General features: G+C 41.1%; 1 protein-coding gene across 1 annotated transcript in view; it reads right to left on the reverse strand.

Moving 5' to 3' along the window:
• Positions 1-18,789, reverse strand: part of ZMIZ1 (zinc finger MIZ-type containing 1) — a 412,625-nt gene that overhangs the window by 122,496 nt on the left and 271,340 nt on the right. The window contains exon 6 of the mRNA XM_070946491.1: positions 15,668-15,773. Coding sequence (XP_070802592.1) covers positions 15,668-15,773 — 106 coding nt within the window. The remainder of the gene's footprint in view (positions 1-15,667; positions 15,774-18,789) is intronic.

An 18,789-nucleotide genomic window follows, 5' to 3' on the forward strand; every position in this document is an offset into this window, starting at 1 on the left:
CTTTGGGTTTTCCATTACAGAATATTATGAAAAGCATATATCCAACAAGGGCCATGTTTATGATGCCCAACAATTCCATAATTTTCATGTTTAAGTGTTAATTAATCAATCAGTATAGCCACACAGTGGCTCATTGGCTAGACGCTGAGCTTGTCGATCGAAAGGTCAGCAGTTCAAGTGGTTTGAATCCCTAGTGCCGCGTAATGGGGTGAGCTCCCGTTACTTGTCCCAGCTTCTGCCAACCTAGCAGTTCAAAAGCATGTAAAAAATGCAAGTAGAAAAATAGGGAGTACTTTTGGTGGGAAGGTAACAGCGTTCCGTGCGCCTTTGGCGTTTAGTCATACCGGCCATATGACCACGGAGATGTCTTCAGACAGCACTGGCTCTTTGGCTTTGAAACGGAGATGAACACCGCCCCCTAGAGTTGGGAACGACTAGCACATACGTGCGAGCGGAACCTTTACCTTTACCTTATAGCCACACATCTCAAACAGAAAAACTAATGAACCCATCTACCAGATTTGACTAGCTGTTGCTCCACAAAAATAATATGGATAATTCGGGTTTGTTATGGATAATAATTTGTTCCAGGTCTTTGGCGGGAAAAGGTTATCAAAAGTTGTTGGAAGTAAAAAATAAATAGTTCCTCTTGAATCATCTCTACCAACATGTGTGTGGATACTGTCAAAGAATTAGTAACGGTTAGAAAGACAACTCTGATTTTGGATGGCTGCTTTTTTTCCAGCAAGATTTGACTTCCCTTTGGTTGACAAATGTATTTTGTTAGTAAATCACAACACGGAAATGAGTTTTATAGGCATTCCTCCACAGATATCATTCAAAGCTAAGTGTCTGTTTTCGTTTCTGACTCTGACAAACCAGCCATCGTGGATGTCTGTGGAGATTCTCAGTCACTCAGGTCATGGTTGTTCCAAAGGTGCTTTTTCAGGAGGCAACTGGATTTTTCTTGTTTTTTCTTTGAAGACGTTTCACTTCTCACCCAAGAAGCTTCTTCAGCTCTCTGTTGTGGCCCGTCAGTGGAGTTAGTAGCGGATTCTGACAGCGAGGAGGCTGGTGTGGTGCTGCGCCAGCAGCCTGTGCAGATGGCGCTTGAGTCAGACAATGAGGAGGCTGGAGAAGATGTGGTGCCAGAGGCGGGGATTCAGCCAGGGCCTTCAGAACCTCCAGAAGCTCCCATAAGTGAAGAGGAAGAAGAGGAGGAGCCTCTTCTTGATGCACGAGCACGCAGAGCTGTTAAAAGGCAGGAGTGGCTCCTCAGGAGGAGGTCTACTTGAGAGTAAGATTTGGGGCTAATTGGCCACTCCCCTAGCCTATTTAAGGAAGAACGACGATTGATGCAATTTGCAGGAAACAACTTCATTCATATTCCTTCGTGTCTTGATTCCAGAAACGTTTGCTTCGGCTCTTGTTTCTCTCTTGTCAGTTTTCCTGCAAATTGCTTCTGGGCATTCTGCCAACTACAGTAAGATTACGGTTATCTGAAATACTGAGAATTGAAGTTATTATTCTTTGGATTCTTGTTGGCTGTTAATGAAGTTAAATTAACAGCCCTTGTTCAGAAAAGACTGATTTAAACTGTATTTGTGTTTGAACTGCTAAGAAAGCTCATTAGTAGTCTTTAATTTGTAAACTAAGGTTTGTACGGATTTTGTGTGTGCTGCATTCTTTGGGGTCCGTAGATGGGGCAGAACACTCTGACCGGATGGTGGGGAATGGAAGGATTTATATTCCTTGCAGACAGCTGGTCATTTGCATCCTTTTAGAGAGTCATTGAGGCCAGTTAGAGATTTATCTGTGTCCTCAGGGTCACCTGAATAGTGCAAATTCCTGTAATCTGCACTTGGGGGGGGGATAAATCTGTTCACGCTCCCACACCATTCGAAGTGGCTCATCCCAAAGTGCATGGCTAAAAGCCTATGACCCAGAGGTGGGTTTCAGCAGGTTCTGACCAGTTCTGGAGAACTGGTAGTGGAAATTTTGAGTAGTTTGGAGAACTGGTAAGTACCGCCTCTGACTAGCCCTGCCCCCATCCATTCTCTGCCTCCCGAGTCCCAGCTGATTAGGAGGAAATGGAGATTTTACAGTATCCTTCCCCTGGAGTGGAGTGGGAATGGAGATTTTACAGTATCCTTCTTCTCATGCCATGCCCACCAAGCCACGCCCACAGAACTGGTAGTAAAAAAAAAATTGAATCCCACCACTGCTATGACCCTGAGGACACAGATAAACCTCCAAGTGGCCTCAACGGCTCTTAAAGGTTTCTTCCAGCTTTATGATTCTGTGCTCTACGTTTTGTAGAGCTCTCTACCCAAGCTGGGACACAAGGACCCAAATTTGCAATGTTATTTAGGTAGAAGTCCATGCTTCAGAGCTTAACAATCAGCCCGAGTTAATGTAGAAGGCTTTAGAGGTGATATTTTAGACTGGGATAGACCTGGCTAGGTATCTCAGTTACTAAGACACTGAGCTTGTCGATCAGAAAGGTCAGCAGTTCAGTGGTTCGAATCCCTAGTATAGGTCTCCTGTCTGAGCAGGGGGTTGGACTAGATGACCTCCAAGGTCCCTTCCAACTCTGTTACTCTGTTACATAAGGGGGAACTCATACTGCCCTTTCAATCTCTCCTTTGACTAGGAAAAAAAATGCCACCCCTTCTTTAACAAGCTCAAGCCGAGGAATGTTCTCTTCATTTATTGATGCGGTACTAAAAGAAGAATCAGAGAAAAGCCAAATGGATGTAAACGTTTCTTGCTTAAATGACTAGGTTCATTTTCCTCCTACATCTGCCCTCCCTCCGTTTCTATGACGCTGAAGGCTACATAATAAAACTTTTGATCTAAAGTTAGACTAAGAGATAGAAATAAGAGAAAAGGGGAATATTAGTGTATATAGTTTTATATAACAAAATAAAGAGTAATAATAAGAGAAAATGTGGAATAATTGAATAATGAACGATTGCAACTTTATATAAATATGTATTATTATTAGAAATATATAAGTTGGATTGAAAGTAAATAATTACGACTAATGCTATTAGTTTTATTTGCATTCGGATATGATAAAGTAAGAGTAATAATAAGAGAAAACATGGAATAATTGAATGAGAATAGATTGCAAGTTTATATAAATATGTACTACTATTAGAAATATATGTTTGATTGAAAGTAATAACTATGGCTAATGCAATTAGTTTTATTTGCATTAGAATATAATAAAATAAAACTAATAATAAGAGAAAACATGGAATAATTGAATAAGGAAAGATTACAACTTTATATAAATATGTATTAATATTAGAAATATATAAATTGGATTGAACGTAATAACTATGACTAATGCTATTAGGTTTATTTGTATTAGAATGTATGACACCCAGACAGCACATTGTTCACGCATTGATATGTTTGTAAAAAAAAAAAAAAAAACCCTTATTAAAAAAAAATAAAAATAAAACTTACACTTCTTTCCTAGGAGGAAATTATTTCTAAAATTGCAACTCAGTTTGCTGGGAAAAGAACCATGGTTCTACCCATAGAGGAAAAGGTATTTCAATTCCCGGAAGCAATTTGATAGAAAGTGGGGTCCTTTAATATGGGAGTATTTTACTACTGTGAATAAAGCAATTTCCTTTGAATTTTAATAGAATTTGGCAGGGGCCCTAATCTTTTTTTTTTTTTAATCCTTTTATTTGTATTATTATTATTTATTGTTCACCACATTCACATCATATTTCGATAAAAACACAGGAGATAAAAATACAAAGTATTAAATAGCATAAATGAACGTCTAGAGCAGGGATCAGCAACCCGTAACTCTGGAGCCGCATGTGGCTCTTTCATCCCTCTGCTGCGGCTCCGTGTCGCTGGTCAGCTCCACAATTGATAGGGCTTTCGGTTAGGACAGGTAGAGGCAAAAGGACGCCATGCTAGGAGGAGGCTCTATGGTGGGAAAACTGGACTTCCGGTCGGCAGAGGAAAAAGGACGCCATGCTAGGAGGAGTCTTTATGGTGAGGAAACTGGACTTCCAGTCGCCTCCAGAATTGAATGGGGGGCTTCCGGTTAGGACCTTTGTGGCTCTTTGAGTGTTTAAGGTTGCCGACCCCTGGTCTAGAGAGTTTTGATAAAATTTTTGCTTCATTGGTCACAACCAGGGAATAAGCAAAGTCTCCCTTATAGGCTCTATTTTGACGCTCTGACACAACAAACTTGGATAGTTTGTTTTCGGCCCCACAGCCACAATTCAGTGATGGCATTTGGACCCACTTGTAGACGACGTCTGCACATCTACATGACCAGTATTCATATTAATTATAATTAATAAGAATAAAAGGGGTTTTCAAAAAATAATGAAGAAGCAGCACATACAACTGTTCTTACCTTTCAAAATGTTACATATGCATTGGTCTCATAGCAGTGGTGGGATTCTTCCAGTTCGGACCAGTTCGGGCGTACCGGTAACTCTGATGACCAGCTGAGAGTGAACCGGTTTGCTCCGAAGTTCAACTGAGCCCACCCACGCGCCCCTACGCTATACTGACCTATATTCCTTTCTTTGAAGCCCAGTTGATGGACGCGATGGAATGGATTGCTGCGTCTCAGCTGTTTTACTCACAGGGGCAGTAGAAGGTAAGTTGTAGAGCTTGTTTGAAATGCACTGCGTGCACGCGGAGTGCTCGTTTAGCGCATGCATGGAGTGCGTGTTTGGCACGCGCGCGCTTAGCGAACCAGTTGTTACGCCGGTTGAAACGCACCACTGTCTCATAGCTCTTATAACAACCCTGCAGGATTGGTTAGCATAATTTCTAAGTTAAGATGGGGAATTTGGGCTGAAAGGATAAATATCCCTTCCTGAGATTGTATGACGGAGGAAAACTTATAGAACTGTGGACTTCTAGAGCGCTTGTCCTTCTTACTGCTCTATATTCTTATTACTCTAATATTAGGATTGAAGATGATAGATAGATAAATAGATAGATGGATGGATGGATGGATGGATGGCTGGATGGATGATAGGTAGGTGATACAGACAGACAGATAGAAGACAGACAGATGGTAGACATAGATAATTAGATAGATGATTAGCTAGATAGCTAGATAGCTAGATAGCTAGATAGCTAGATAGCTAGATAGCTAGATAGCTAGATAGCTAGATAGCTAGATAGATAGATAGATAGATAGATAGATAGATGGATGGATGGATGATATAGACAGACAGACAGATAAACAAAGTAGACATAGATGATTAGATAGATAGATAGATAGATAGATAGATAGATAGATAGATAGATAGATAATGGATGGATAGATAGATAGATGGATAGATGGATGAATGATATAGACAGACAGACAGATAGACAAACATAGTAGACATAGATAGATGTTTAGATAGATAGATAGATAGATAGATAGATAGATAGATAGATAGATAGATAGATAAATAGATGGATGGACAGATGGATGGATGGATGATAGGTAGATAATGCAGACACAGATAGAAGATAGATGACAGAAAGATGGTAGACAGACATGGATACATTAAATGATTAGATAGATAGATAGATAGATAGATAGATAGATAGATAGATAGATAGATATAGATATTATATAGACAGACAGACAGATAAATATAAATAGATTAGATAGATAGATTAGCTAGCTAGCTAGCTAGCTAGGTAGATAGATAGATGATAGACAGACTCCTACTGATCTGATTGAATCAGATTCCATAACTATTTTCACAGAGTTCTACCTGGCCTATAGAACTTCTTTCTAGCTACTGAATTATTGTTCAAGGATGCTCTTTCATTCTCAGGAACTGTCACTGTGACATTGGCACATATTCCTCCAGCATTTTCTTGCAATAAGCAAAGAGCTTCTAAAGCCCAGCTAAGTATATGAACAGAGCATCTTGTTGACATTATTGTAATATACAACCTACACAAGATTCTTGTAGACGTCTTTGGAGAAAGGAGATTAATATGACATAACATTAATGGTAATACCTGTAGTTACACATTTTGACTCTGGGAGCTGTCCAGATAAAAAGCTATCTTGAAACCATGGACTAGAGCTTTCAATATAATCCTTGGGCAAAACAGAGTATGTTACTTTTTAATCCTCTTTTAACTTGTCGTCTTAAAAGAATCATGTTTATGATTTTAGGGGGTTTCAGTGGGAGTTTGTGGAAACTTGCAAAATGGAAATAGAATCAAGTAGTCATTGTTTTCGATTAAAACACCAATAGAATTAAAGTATATTGTTAGGTTAAAATATATTGGCCTCTCTGTCCTGTCCAGAAAAGCCATCCACAGTGGCTTAAAAGTTAAAAATAAAATACTGCCGCTTTCTCTAAAGTCTGAAAGCTGGTCAACGAGAATTGCATTAGTGCAGGTCCTGCAAGGGACTTGAGAAGTTGGTGACTTTCTTCTAAAAAATGGGCTATGTTTGCTCTGTTAGCTGTGTTGATGGCATTTTTTCAACATCTGTTCCATCGAATCATCATCACTAAAGGTAAAGGTTTTCCCTGTCCAGTTGTGTCCAACTCTAGGGTGCGGTGTTCATCTCAGTTTCTTGGCTGAAGGAGCCAACGTTGTCCGAAGACACTTCCGTGGTCATATACGCCAAAAGCCCTCAGAACACTGTTACTTTCCCAACATAGTGGTACATATTTATCTACTCACATTTGCCTGCTTTCAAACAGCTAGATGGGCAGGAACTGGAGCAAGTAACAGGAGCTCATCCCATTGCGCAGCCTATGGGTCTCAAACCCCGGCTGTCAGCTTTCCAGGTGAGAAGTTCACTGTCTTTAACCACTGAGCCATCATGTTCCTTTTCTTTATCATTAGTAACTGCAATAGTATAGATCAATTCTTCTTCTGCCAGCATTCTTTACCATCGTTTTCTTTCCTCCAGATTAAATAAATAAAAGCTTTCTTTTTTATATATATCGTTCCTTATTCTTATCAAGAAGCATCAAAATAATATGAAGAACACAGTAGAAAATCAGAGGAAATCCAGATGTTAAGAAAAGGGAGATGGAACAAAGGCTAACAAAAAAAAAAAAAATCAAAATGGGAATGAAAGCAGAGAGAATCGCAATGGCATGTAACGGGGGCGGGGAGATAAGTAATGGGGATGTTAAGAATTAATCGTAAAATGATATGATAATGCTGTGAAGCTCAGCTGTTCTCCACTTAACTCCCGTGGAGCAACTCCTGAAGAATCAGAAATAGGAAGCTGTAAGGTTCCTACTAGGGATGCAGTGGCTCAGTGGCTAAGATGCTGAGTTTGTTGATCAAAAGGTCGGCAGTTCAGCAGTTCGAATCCCTAGTGCCACGTAACGGGGTGAGCTCCCGTTACTTGTCCCAGCTTCTGCCAACCTAGCAGTTCGAAAGCACGTAAAAAATGCAAGTAGAAAAATAGGGACCACCTTTGGTGGGAAGGTAACAATATTCTGTGCGGCTTTGGCGTTTAGTCATGCCGGCCACATGACCATGGAGACGTCTTCAGACAGTGCTGGCTCTTCGGCTTTGAAATGGAGATGAGCACTGCCCCCTTGAGACGGGAACGACTAGCACGTATGTGTGAGGGGAACCTTTACCTTTACTTAAGGTTCCTACTTCTTTTTTTTCTCAGGGACTTCAGAAAACACCATTCTCCAGATTCTAAAGAACAGAAAGGAGGACAGGAGAAAAAGTCGCACCGGTAGACCTCCACTTATGACCACAATTGAGCCCAAAACATCTGCTGCTAAGCGAGACATTTCTTAAATGAGTTTTGCCCCATTTTACATCCTTTTGGCTGCATTGTTAAGCGAATCACTGCAGCTATTCAGTTAGTAACATGGTTGTTAAGTGAATTGGTCTTCCTCATGGACTTTGCTCTCAGAAGGTCGCAAAAGGGGATCACGTGACCTTGGGACACTGCGACCATCGTAAATATGAACCAGTTGTCTTCCAAATTTTGATCACGTGACCGCGGGGATGCTACAACAGTCATAAGTGTGAAAAACAGTCAAAAGTCACTTTTTTTCTGTACAGTTATAACTCTGAACGGTCACAAAACGAATGGTTGTAAGGTGAGGACAACTTGTTTTCAAAAGATCCATGAATTTGCAAGTCTTAAAGAGGAAATTCTACTAATTCCTGCAGAGGTGGGTTTCATATATTTTTACCTCCAGTTTACCCCGCTTCACATGTGCACCTTCTGTGCATGCGCCCGGCCTTCCATGCATGCACTTTGCTCACTCCCTGCCTCAAAAACATGGCTAAGTAGAACAGCATAGCGCAGGGGTGGATGGGTGGGCAGGCCCACCTGTGATCACCGCTACCGATTCGCCCGAACTGGCTGAATACCACCAATGAATTCCTGATTAGACACAAATCTCCACTTCAAAAATAAGTCCCTCTGTGAATCATTTACAGAACGATGCATTGACTGGTGAAAACAGCAGAGTTTGCAGTATTTTGAAGAAGAGTCTTTTTAAAAATATAGGTAGTTGTTAATTTACGACAATTCATTTAGTGACTGTTCAAAGTTACAACTGCACTAAAATATGTGACGTATTACTGTTTTTTTGGAATTCATTGGTGGTATTCAGCCAGTTCGGGCGGATTCAGCCTGTTCGCACCACTTCGGGAGAACCGGTTGTTAACTTTCTGAGAAGTTTGGCAAACTGGTTGTTGGAAAAAATCATTAGGGCAGAGAACCGGTTGTTAAATTACTTGAATCCCACCGCTGCTTATGACCATTGTAGCATTCTCATGGTCACGTGATCAAAGCTTGGCAACTGGCATGTACTTATGACGGTTGCAGTGTCCCGGGGTCATGTGATCCCCTTTGGCGACCTTCCGGCAAACAGAGTCAATGGGGAAGCCAGATTCCCTTAAAGGCCATGTTCCTAACTTAACAACTGCAGGGATTCGCTTAACAAATGTGGAAAGTAAGGTTGTAAAACGGGGCAAAGCTCACTTAATAAATGTCTCATTTATTAGCACTCTGCACTCAAAGAGTGCAGAGAAGAGCAACAAAGGTGATTAGGGGACTGGAGGCTAAAACATATGAAGAACGGTTGCAGGAACTGGGTATGTCTAGTTTAATGAAAAGAAGGACTAGGGGAGACATGATAGCAGTCTTCCAATATCTTAGGAGTTTCCACAAAGAAGAGGGAGCCAAGCTATTCTCCAAAGCACCTGAGGGCAGGACAAGAAGCAATGGGTGGAAACTAATCAAGGAGAGAAGCAACTTAGAACTAAGGAGAAATTTCCTGACAGTGAGAACAATTAATCAGTGGAACAACTTGCCTCCAGAAGTTGTGAATGCTCCAACACTGAAAGTTTTTAAGAAGATGTTGGATAACCCTTTGTCTGAAGTGGTGTAGGGATTCCTGCCTGGGTAGGGGGTTGGACTAGAAGACCTCCAAGGTCCCTTCCAACTCTGTTATTCTATTCTATTCTATTTAGCAACAGACATTTCTGGTCCTAAGTCGAGGACTACCTCTATTGGTTTTTTTTTTTAAAAAAAAATACTGTTGCTGTATTTCCCAGCAAGAGGCAAAAACGATTACAAACGTTTAACAATTTATATCTAGAATCTCATTTTAGCCCAGCAGTGAAATCATTTTTCAAATCGAGTGTGTATTTGCTCACACGTGTTTATGCATGTTTGATCTGAATGAAATGGCTTCCGCAGCGAGCACCGTACATAATAAGGAGATTTCTTTTTTTCTTTTTTTTTTAATGATGAAAAAGCGATGAAACTTGAAGCGAAAAAGACAAATTTGACTTAGGAGAGCTCATCACAGAGGAAGCAGCTTTTTGCTCAAATATTCAATATTTAGAATAATTTCCCATGAGAAGAGCCTGATATGCTGAACCTTTTCCAGAACGTAAGCAGGAGGAAAAACAAACAAACAAACAAAAGGAAGGAAGGAAGGAAGGAAGGAAGAGATGATATTATACTGATATTTTTATATAGCATTTAAAGAGTACACGGAAGCTATTAGACAGAATATTAGGAAACACATTTTGGGCATTATGAGGGAATTATGATTCTTCCATGCTAATTCTTCCATGATGTTTTAAATTTGCAATCCAGTAGATGCCATCCAAAATCCATTGAAAATGCATATGTGGAGTCCTTGATGCTGTCTGAGCTTGGTTATTTCCTCACAACGTTTCATTACCTGTCTAAGCAACACCATCAGTGCTGGGAAGTGTGGGTGTTACTCCCTGTTTCTATACAGTAGTGGCCAAAATTGTGGAAACCTTTTGGGAAAAGTGTATTTTGGAGGTTTGATGGCTAATAACACCACTTTTGGGGGGAGTTTCAAGATAATCATATTCCACTGCTAGAATGGCCTGGGAATAGCCCAGACCTTAACCCAATTGAAAATCTATGGAGCCGACTAAAGAAACTTGTTAGTCAGAAGCGACCCAGCAATAAAACCCAGTTAATAGAAGCCATCATTCAATCTTGGTTTCACATGATAACAGCTGCAGAACTAAAAGACTTGGTTCACTCCATGGAAAGACGTTGTAAGGGCGTAACTGATGTTAAAGTTTACCCAACTAAGGGCTATTGCTATTGCTATGTCACTTCAGTCAGCTCTTACCTCTGCTTTTTTGAAAGAAAACTTGGTTTGATCTATATATACACCAGACTTTGAACTGTCATTTCCACAAGAATGTTCCACAATGTCATATTATGGGAGAATATCTTTGTCTTCATTGACAATAAGAGGTGTTTTCTATTCTGGATGACCTCCTCTTAACAGCTATCCCAGGTTGGGCTCTGTTAGACCTTAAAAGGGAGATCTCTAGGACATCCCAGTGCTGTTGTGTAGACTAGGAATCTGAAATGGAGGAACAATAATCAGAAGCAACAACGCCAATCTTACTTCAATACTGCTGACAAGAATTGGAATCCACGGGAGTCAAGCTTGATTCAAAAGGCTCTTTAATTTTATATCTTCCCTTAAACAATTTTAAATACGGCACTTATTGGAATCAATCGGTACTTATTATTGAATTTGTGAATATACCCAACTGAAAAGCAGACGCTCTACTGCAGATAACTAATTTGAGAAGAGGGACCTGTATATAATAAGAATATTCCTGTTAAACCCTTTTAAAACCCAGCTTCTTCCCTCTATATTATTACCTGGTACCTGATATTCTCAAAACACTTCTTTAAAACGCTCACGATCAAACGATCATGCTGAGTTGATAGTTCCTTGGAAGAGAACGTCTTCATAGCCCGGTCTCTCTATTCTTATTTTAATCTCATTTTTCTACTGCCACTTAATCACTGTGACCTTTTTAAGATTGCTTGATGTTGATTTTATCTTGTTCTAATAATAATAATAAGCTGCCTCGAACTGATTGTTTTGTTGTGGGTGTTTTGATTTATAGCGAGATTGCCCTGTGAGTCCTCAGTATGTAGCTAATTTAGGGTGTTACGATGAGGGCCACATCAAAACTAAATAAGTACACCATCTGCTCACAGAGTCTGCGGACGGCGGGACGGCTAGCAAAGGGATTCCAAAACACACAGAATTATCTTACTTGTCTGAGGTGAAAAGAACGGACTATATCTTATATTTGGAAATGATGAGGGTTGGATGAATGATTACCTTGCCAGAATATTAGATGACTCAGAAAAGATCCCCAAAAGCTAATCAAGCTGATCTAGTAGTATGTAAAGATTAGATCCAGATGTACGCAGAAGGGATAGAATAGATCTCAACCACTAACTTAAGTCCAGTTGGATGCACTGCAGCTATGTCTCAGTTTACGTAGGAGATGACCAGGCTGAAACTGAGGGTGTGGTCAAATACATCAGCAGTCTCGAATCTCTGAAAGTCTGAAAGAGACCTAAGTCCAGGCCCATTGATGTCTGTTGATTCTTATCTTATTCACCTTGATTGTTAGTAGATCAGATTCTTGTGTATAGGTTGTGTGAAATAAATTTGCCAGTGCTTTTGAACTCTGTCTTGGATCCGGGTTCCCTATGTTTGACAATCTAGATCAGGGGTGTCAAACTCAAGGCCCGGGGGCCAGAATCGGCCCACAGGGTGCTTAGATCTGGCTCGCGGGGCTGTCCTAGAAACAGCAAAGGATCGGCCCAGGGTGCCTCTGCCAGGGAAAATGGAGTTCGGGAGGTGGCCCTCACGAGCTCTGTTTTCACTGGCAGAGGGGTGCAGGAGACCGTCACAGCCGAAAAAGGAGCTCAGGAGCCCATTTTTGCTGGCAGAGTGCTCGCGCCACCACAGGTGCCCCCGACATGAGTGATGTCAAGCTGGCCACACCCACCCTGGCCATGCCCATCCTGCCCCCCCGAGGTCAGACACAACCCTGATGAGGCCCTCCATAAAATCGAGTTTGACCTCCCCACTTCTAGATCCAATATTCAGCTCCATTGCAAGCCAAGAAATCATTATTTCATATCCAGTATTTACCACAAATTCAGACAATGACTGTCTTGTCAAACAAAAAAACAACAAAATAAACAAAATAAAATAAAAATACGTTGAACCCATTTTGCATCATGCAATCGATTCAAGATTGCAACAATGCATAAATTGCTCGTGTCCGTTAATACAAGGTTGCTCCTGATGGGTCTTCTCCCAGGTGATTGGAAATTATTCCAGCAGCTTCTGTAGTACTTCATTGCTAGTTCTTATTTGCCTGCCTAACATGCTGGAGTGGCATCATCCTCACTGTTTTAATTTAATTAAAGAACATGATTGAGAGATGTCTGGGCTTCATTTTTGATCCATAACCAATTGCTGAAATAGAGGAGTAGGATGGGCAGAGACTAGTTTTAACAGAGGGCTAGAACAACAGGTTTAGCCACTGTCAACATGCGCTCAGGTTTTGTGCAAGATTTTTAAACAGGTCCACTCAGCTGATAGTTAACAATTCTTTTAGAAATAGGTTTAGAAGCACTCCTGGGCTTGAAAACCCATGTCTAGCGTTTGTTAGTTTCCTGTTGTGGTCCACCAGCAGCCTGCAGAGCTGGCAGCGGAGTCGGAAAGTGAGGAGGCTGGGGAGGACAATGGGTCAGTCCTGGAGTCAGGGGAAGGCCCGGATGAAGGCTCTGCGTTGGAGGCAGAGATGGGGCCAGGGCCAGGGACATCTGGAAGCGATGTGCGAACTACGTAGCCTCCAGAGGCAGATAGCAGAGAGGAAGAGGAACAGGAAGAGCCTGTTCCTAGTGCACGCATGCGAAGAGCTGCCAGAAGGCAAGAGTGGCTAAAGCAAAAAGGATGACTTGGGAGTAAGGCCAAGGAGATGATTGGCCCCTCCCAGAAGACTTAAAGAGCAGCAAGGCTCTTGGGCTCTTTGTAGGAAAGCAATGTTGCTACATTTGTTTCTTGTCAGTGTCTCTTGTTTCTGAACTTCATGGGGCTTTGCCAAGAAAAGCCTTTGGCAGGGTGCCAAAGAAGACAAAAGTTTGTGATAAGACCGAAGGACAGTTTATGAAGGATTTGTTTTGTACTTAATTTGGACTAAGCTGAAAATGAAGTAATTCTCAGAGGTTCTAATAAGATATGTTTGTTTAGGACTGATTGTGTCTGGTAATAACTACCTGAGCCTAGGTCACAACATTTCCCAAATCCAGTCAGTTTCACCCCATACCCATTGATCAATTTCACAATGCAGACTTTTGCAATTATTCTGAAGGAATTTCACTTCCCCTCCCTCCTCAGACTGGAACAAGGAAGACCGTGTAGAAAGCAGTCGGTGGATGGAACAGAAGTTTAGCATGCTTTTTGCTACAAATGGTCTTTTGCAAATACCCCTCCCAGCACGTGAGGGCAAGATAAGGGGTCACAGATGGAAGCTTATCAAAGAGAGATCCAACCTAGAATTAAGGAGAACAATTAATCAGTGGGATGACTTATCTCAAGAAGTTGCGGGTGCTCCATCACTGAAGGCTTTTAAGAGGAGCTTGGACAGCCATTTGTCCAATCTTCAGCTTCAGCAGAGGGTTGGACTAGAAGACCTCCAAGGCCCCTTCCAGCTCTGTTATTCTGTATTTACATCTAAAGCACTAAAAGGCAATTCCTGAACTTGAGATATCCTGGACTACAATACGCAGACTGAACAGAAAGTCAAACACAAATACATAATCGCTGATATATCACTATGGACCTTCACACAGCTGGGGCAAAGATCATTTATAATTTTACCTAGAAATCAAATCTTTTTACAACCACATTTCCAGTTTGCCCCAGGTAGGCATTCCATGTTTAAAACATATATCCACAACAGTCAGCACCAAATATTTGCTCCACAACTTCATGGTGTTATGTCATTATCATGATATACAATAGGCGCATATTATTGTTCAGTCAGAGAAACTAACAGAGAGGGGTTAAATCATATAAAACCAGGCACACCAGTAGAAGCTGAAATCATAAGACTGCGTCTGAGTTACTTTGGCCATGTCATGGGTGCGAATTCATTTGAGAAGTCTATGATGCTAGGAATGGTTAGTGGAACAAGAAGAAGGGCCGAGCAAAGAACAAACTGGCTTCATAACGTCAAATCCGATGCAAAGTTGAACATCCAACAACTGAAAGAAGCTGTGTTTGACAGGGTAACATGGGGATCACCTGTCTATGAAGTTGTCAAGAGTCAGACATGACTAAAGGGTTAAAAAACAACAACAACAACAGGCTTAAATACACATCATGTTCCCATTCAAAAGAGAAAAAAAATCACCGAAGGTGATTTAAGTAATTAGTTTAACCGAGTGCATTGTATTATACACAACACAACATTCTTTTTAATGGAGCACTAGTGGCGCACTGGTTAGAATGCAGTATTGCAGACTAATTCTGCCAACTGCCAGCAGTTCGATCCTGATTGGCTCAAGGTTGACTCAGCCTTCCAAGGTTGGTAAAATGAGGACCCAGATTGTTGGGGCAACATGCTGACTCTGTAAACCGCTTAGAGAAGGCTGTGAAGCACTGTAAAGCGGTATATAAGTCTAAGTGCTATGGCTATTGCTAATGGACTGGAAAAGATGCTAGCATATTACAATCTGTCATGGACACTATGTTGCCAAAACATTTTTTTTAATTGAAAAATGGAAAGGCGCAATTATCTGCAACACTTTCAACCTTTCAAGAATAGAAATCCTCTACGACCGAAGTCACCAAGTCACAAGCAAATACCACAATGGCCGGGAGCAGAGCTTTCAAACACCGCTAGATAGACCTGGGTGATTATGTATCCACAAATAAATGAACGAACGCATCGATGAATTATTAAAACAATCAACGAATGAATGCCTGCCTGCACACATGCGCAGTATACCATCTGGGTCAATATTCCCCACAATCATCACCACTTGGATAGAATTTCTCTGGGATTGCTCGTTCACTCTCTATTGATTCTTGTTTTTTTTTAGGTTTATTTATTCCTCGAGACAGTTTGAAAAACAGAGATGGTGACCCAGTGAATTTTTCTCGTCCCAGTGTATTTTTAAGAGAAACGCTGTAAGAGAAAGCGAGGAAAACCTCTCCGTTTTCCCAGAGACGCACAAAAGCGCATTGTTATGCTTGTCAAAGTTGTCTCTGGCAAAAAACAAAACAAAACAAAACAACGACGTCTGGAAAAGAACACCAGTTGTTCCTACCAGCTGATTTTGGTGTGAACTTGTCCCTGTTGGCTGCGCAAACAGCTAGTAACCGATATCCAAGGTCCAGGTCAAAGCCCTGTTGTGCTGCCACTCTGCTAACAACCTGAGGAAAAAAAGAAGAAAAAAGAAGAAGAAAAGAATTGTCACAGAGAGTTTCTGGGAAATCGTCCGTTGCTCGCCAACCTACTGCTGGAAGAACCCGACGTATAAAGAACAGAATTTGGAAGCCTTTGTTCTCCTTTCTTTAATTTCTGGCTAGGGCCGCACCGTGTTTCTGCTTCCATTCTTCAGAGCACATGGAAGTGTCTGCAGCTCTTTAAAACAGCCGTGCACCCCCTTCAAATGCAAAAGATGCTTTCTGGGATTTGAAATCACATCTCAAGCATTGCCCAATTCCTAGTTTCTAGGATTTATGATCCATTTTTTTACAATGAACGATGAGCAACACTGGCCTTATTTCGCTTCACTGCAACAACTTCCAGCTTTTTTTTTTTTTAAATGAACAAAGAGAATATTGGTAGCTCAGGGTTGAACTGTGGGGTTCTTGCTGATCTCTGAGCTTGGTTGGTTTCTTGCAGACGTTTCTAGGTACCCTAGGTGAAATCATCAACGCTGTTGGAGCTCTGATGATGTTACCGAGTTGGGTAATGAAACGTCTGCAAGAGAGGCAGGATAACAGAGTTGGCTTGCAGGTCATCTAGTCCAAACCCCTGCTCGAACAGGAGACCCTATACCATTTCAGACCAATGGCTCACTAGTCTTTTTTAAAAAAGCCTCCAGTGATGGAGCACCCACAACTTCTGAAGGCAAGCCAAGCCGTTCCCGCCAAGCTCTGAGAGCACCAAGGACCTCACAGCTTGCTGCTTTTCGCATCAGTGGCATCCAGAACTGAAGCACAGAGGGCATGATTTGGTACAAAATTATCAAAGATATCTGCTACCCTCTACCAAAAGTTAATCTGGCTTGAAGAACGAAGCTCTCCTTTGGAGCTTACAAAGCCTACATTGAACCCCAGCCTGTCCTCTAAGAAACAAGAAAGTGAACGATAAACCGTCAAGGTTAAAAGTAAACAAGCTGTTAGGAGGCCATTTGTAGGAGACCACATTCTGCACTTCTTACTGCTTTCGAGATGTGACTTAAAATCTTAATTCTCCATCCTCCACCGAGGGCTTTGTCTCCAGAGACACTGGGGGAATGAAAGGTGACTTGGAGGAGAACCAATTTCGCTAGAAAGGCTGCAAATTTGCTTTGCATTTCTGGAAGCCTAGAGGGGCAAAATAAGATTTAAATCTTCCAGATGTTTTAGGGTATCTATTCCACATCTGAAAACTCCTGATGCCTCCTGTCTTGTCCATGCCCTCTCGTGGACTACAGGTTAGTCCCTGATTTACAAGCATTGGTTTAAATGACCATTTTGAGGCAGTGGTGAAATTCAAAAATTTTCCCTACAGGTTTTGTGGGCGTGACTTGGTGGTCATGTGACTGGGTGGGTGTGGCTTGGTGATCATGTGACTGGGTGGGCATGGCTTGGTGATCATGTGACCGGGAAAACCAACTATCACACTTTACACAAAAATAACACAAAAGCTACACAACTGACTCACACACAATACAAAAACAGCTGGACTTCACACAAAATGGCCCCTGCAACAAGCAGGAACCTCACAGAGTCACAGAGAGCTCAAAAACAAACTATCACACTTTACACAAAAATACTGGTTCGAGCAATAGGTAGTAAAAAAAAAGTTCCGAGGATTGCACGGCACAGCTGATTGTTACAGCTGATTGTCAGAACTCTTTCCCCCCTTTTTTAAAGCATTTTTTTACTACCTATTCACCCGAATTGGTAGTACAAAAAATGCTTTAAAAAAGTTTTTAAAAAAGGTCCAAGGATCAGCTGTGTTGCATGATTGTCAGAACTTTTTTAAAAAAAATTTTAAAGCATTTTTTCACTACTGGTTCGGGCAAACCGCCTCGAACAGATAGCATTTCACCCCTGATTTTGAGGTGATAATGGCTCTAAAAAAGGTGATTTGCAACTGGTACTTGCACTTTTGACCGTTGAAGGATTCCCCAGGATCCCAGTTTCAAAATTCTGGTGCTTGACAACGGGCAAGTATTCATAATGGTTGCCACATTCCAGGTCATGTGATTGACATTTTGCAACCTTCCGACAAGCAAGCTCAACGGGGAAAGTTAAATTTCCTTAATCACTATGTGATTCCCTTAATAATTGAAGCAATTCGCTTAAGAACCATGGCAAAAATAGGTCAAAAAAATCGGGTAGGACTCACATAAAAACGGCCTTGGTTAGCAATGGAAATTCTTGTTCCAAATGCGGTTGTAAGACTGCAAGCCACCACTTTAGCCTTGGATCAAATCAAGATCACCCCTGATCTCTTGAAATACTTCAATAGGATCTTCACAATCTCAAAGGTTGCATTGGATTGGTTGGGATCATTTATATTCACACATACTTCTTCAAAAGTATTGGCTGTGATTTAGGGCCCACTCCCCTCTCAGATACCGTGTTTCCCTGAAAATAAGACCCTGTCTTATATATTTTTTTGAACCCTGAAATAAGCGCTTGGCCTTACTGCCATGTCCTCAAAAGCCCGATTGGGCTTATTATCAGGGAATGTCTTATTTTGGGGGAAACAGGGTAACAGCACTACACACACAAAATCAATTTATATGCCCTACATACAGAAAGTGTTATTTGTGAATCATATTAATGTCCCCTTAATTTAGAAAGTTATAAAGAGGAACTGGAAGACAGAAGCATTTAGTAGCATTTTATTAATTTAGCACCAGCCTTTTGTTTTCAGCTATATTTTACTCCAAAGGGCTTACACTGCAAGAATTAATTTGTCACCATAGTTTTAATATAAAATCTCCTTGAAGAATTAAAGGAAGGGTTCATTAAATGCAATTATCTGTGTCCAACACGGCTTGCTATTTTTTTTTTAAACGGTACAGAACAGAAGGGAAAGAGAAACTATATAATCATCTATCCAAGCTAATGAAATGCTGCTTTTTAGTATTAGCTAGTCAGCACAACCGCACGGTTCTTATTAATCCAAAGTACCTCACATGATTCACTTTTTTCATAATTAATG

This window comes from Pituophis catenifer, unplaced genomic scaffold (assembly GCF_029215685.1).
Source record: "Pituophis catenifer annectens isolate HBS135680 unplaced genomic scaffold, rPitCat1.0.hap2 SCAF_6, whole genome shotgun sequence".
NCBI lineage: Eukaryota > Metazoa > Chordata > Lepidosauria > Squamata > Colubridae > Pituophis > Pituophis catenifer.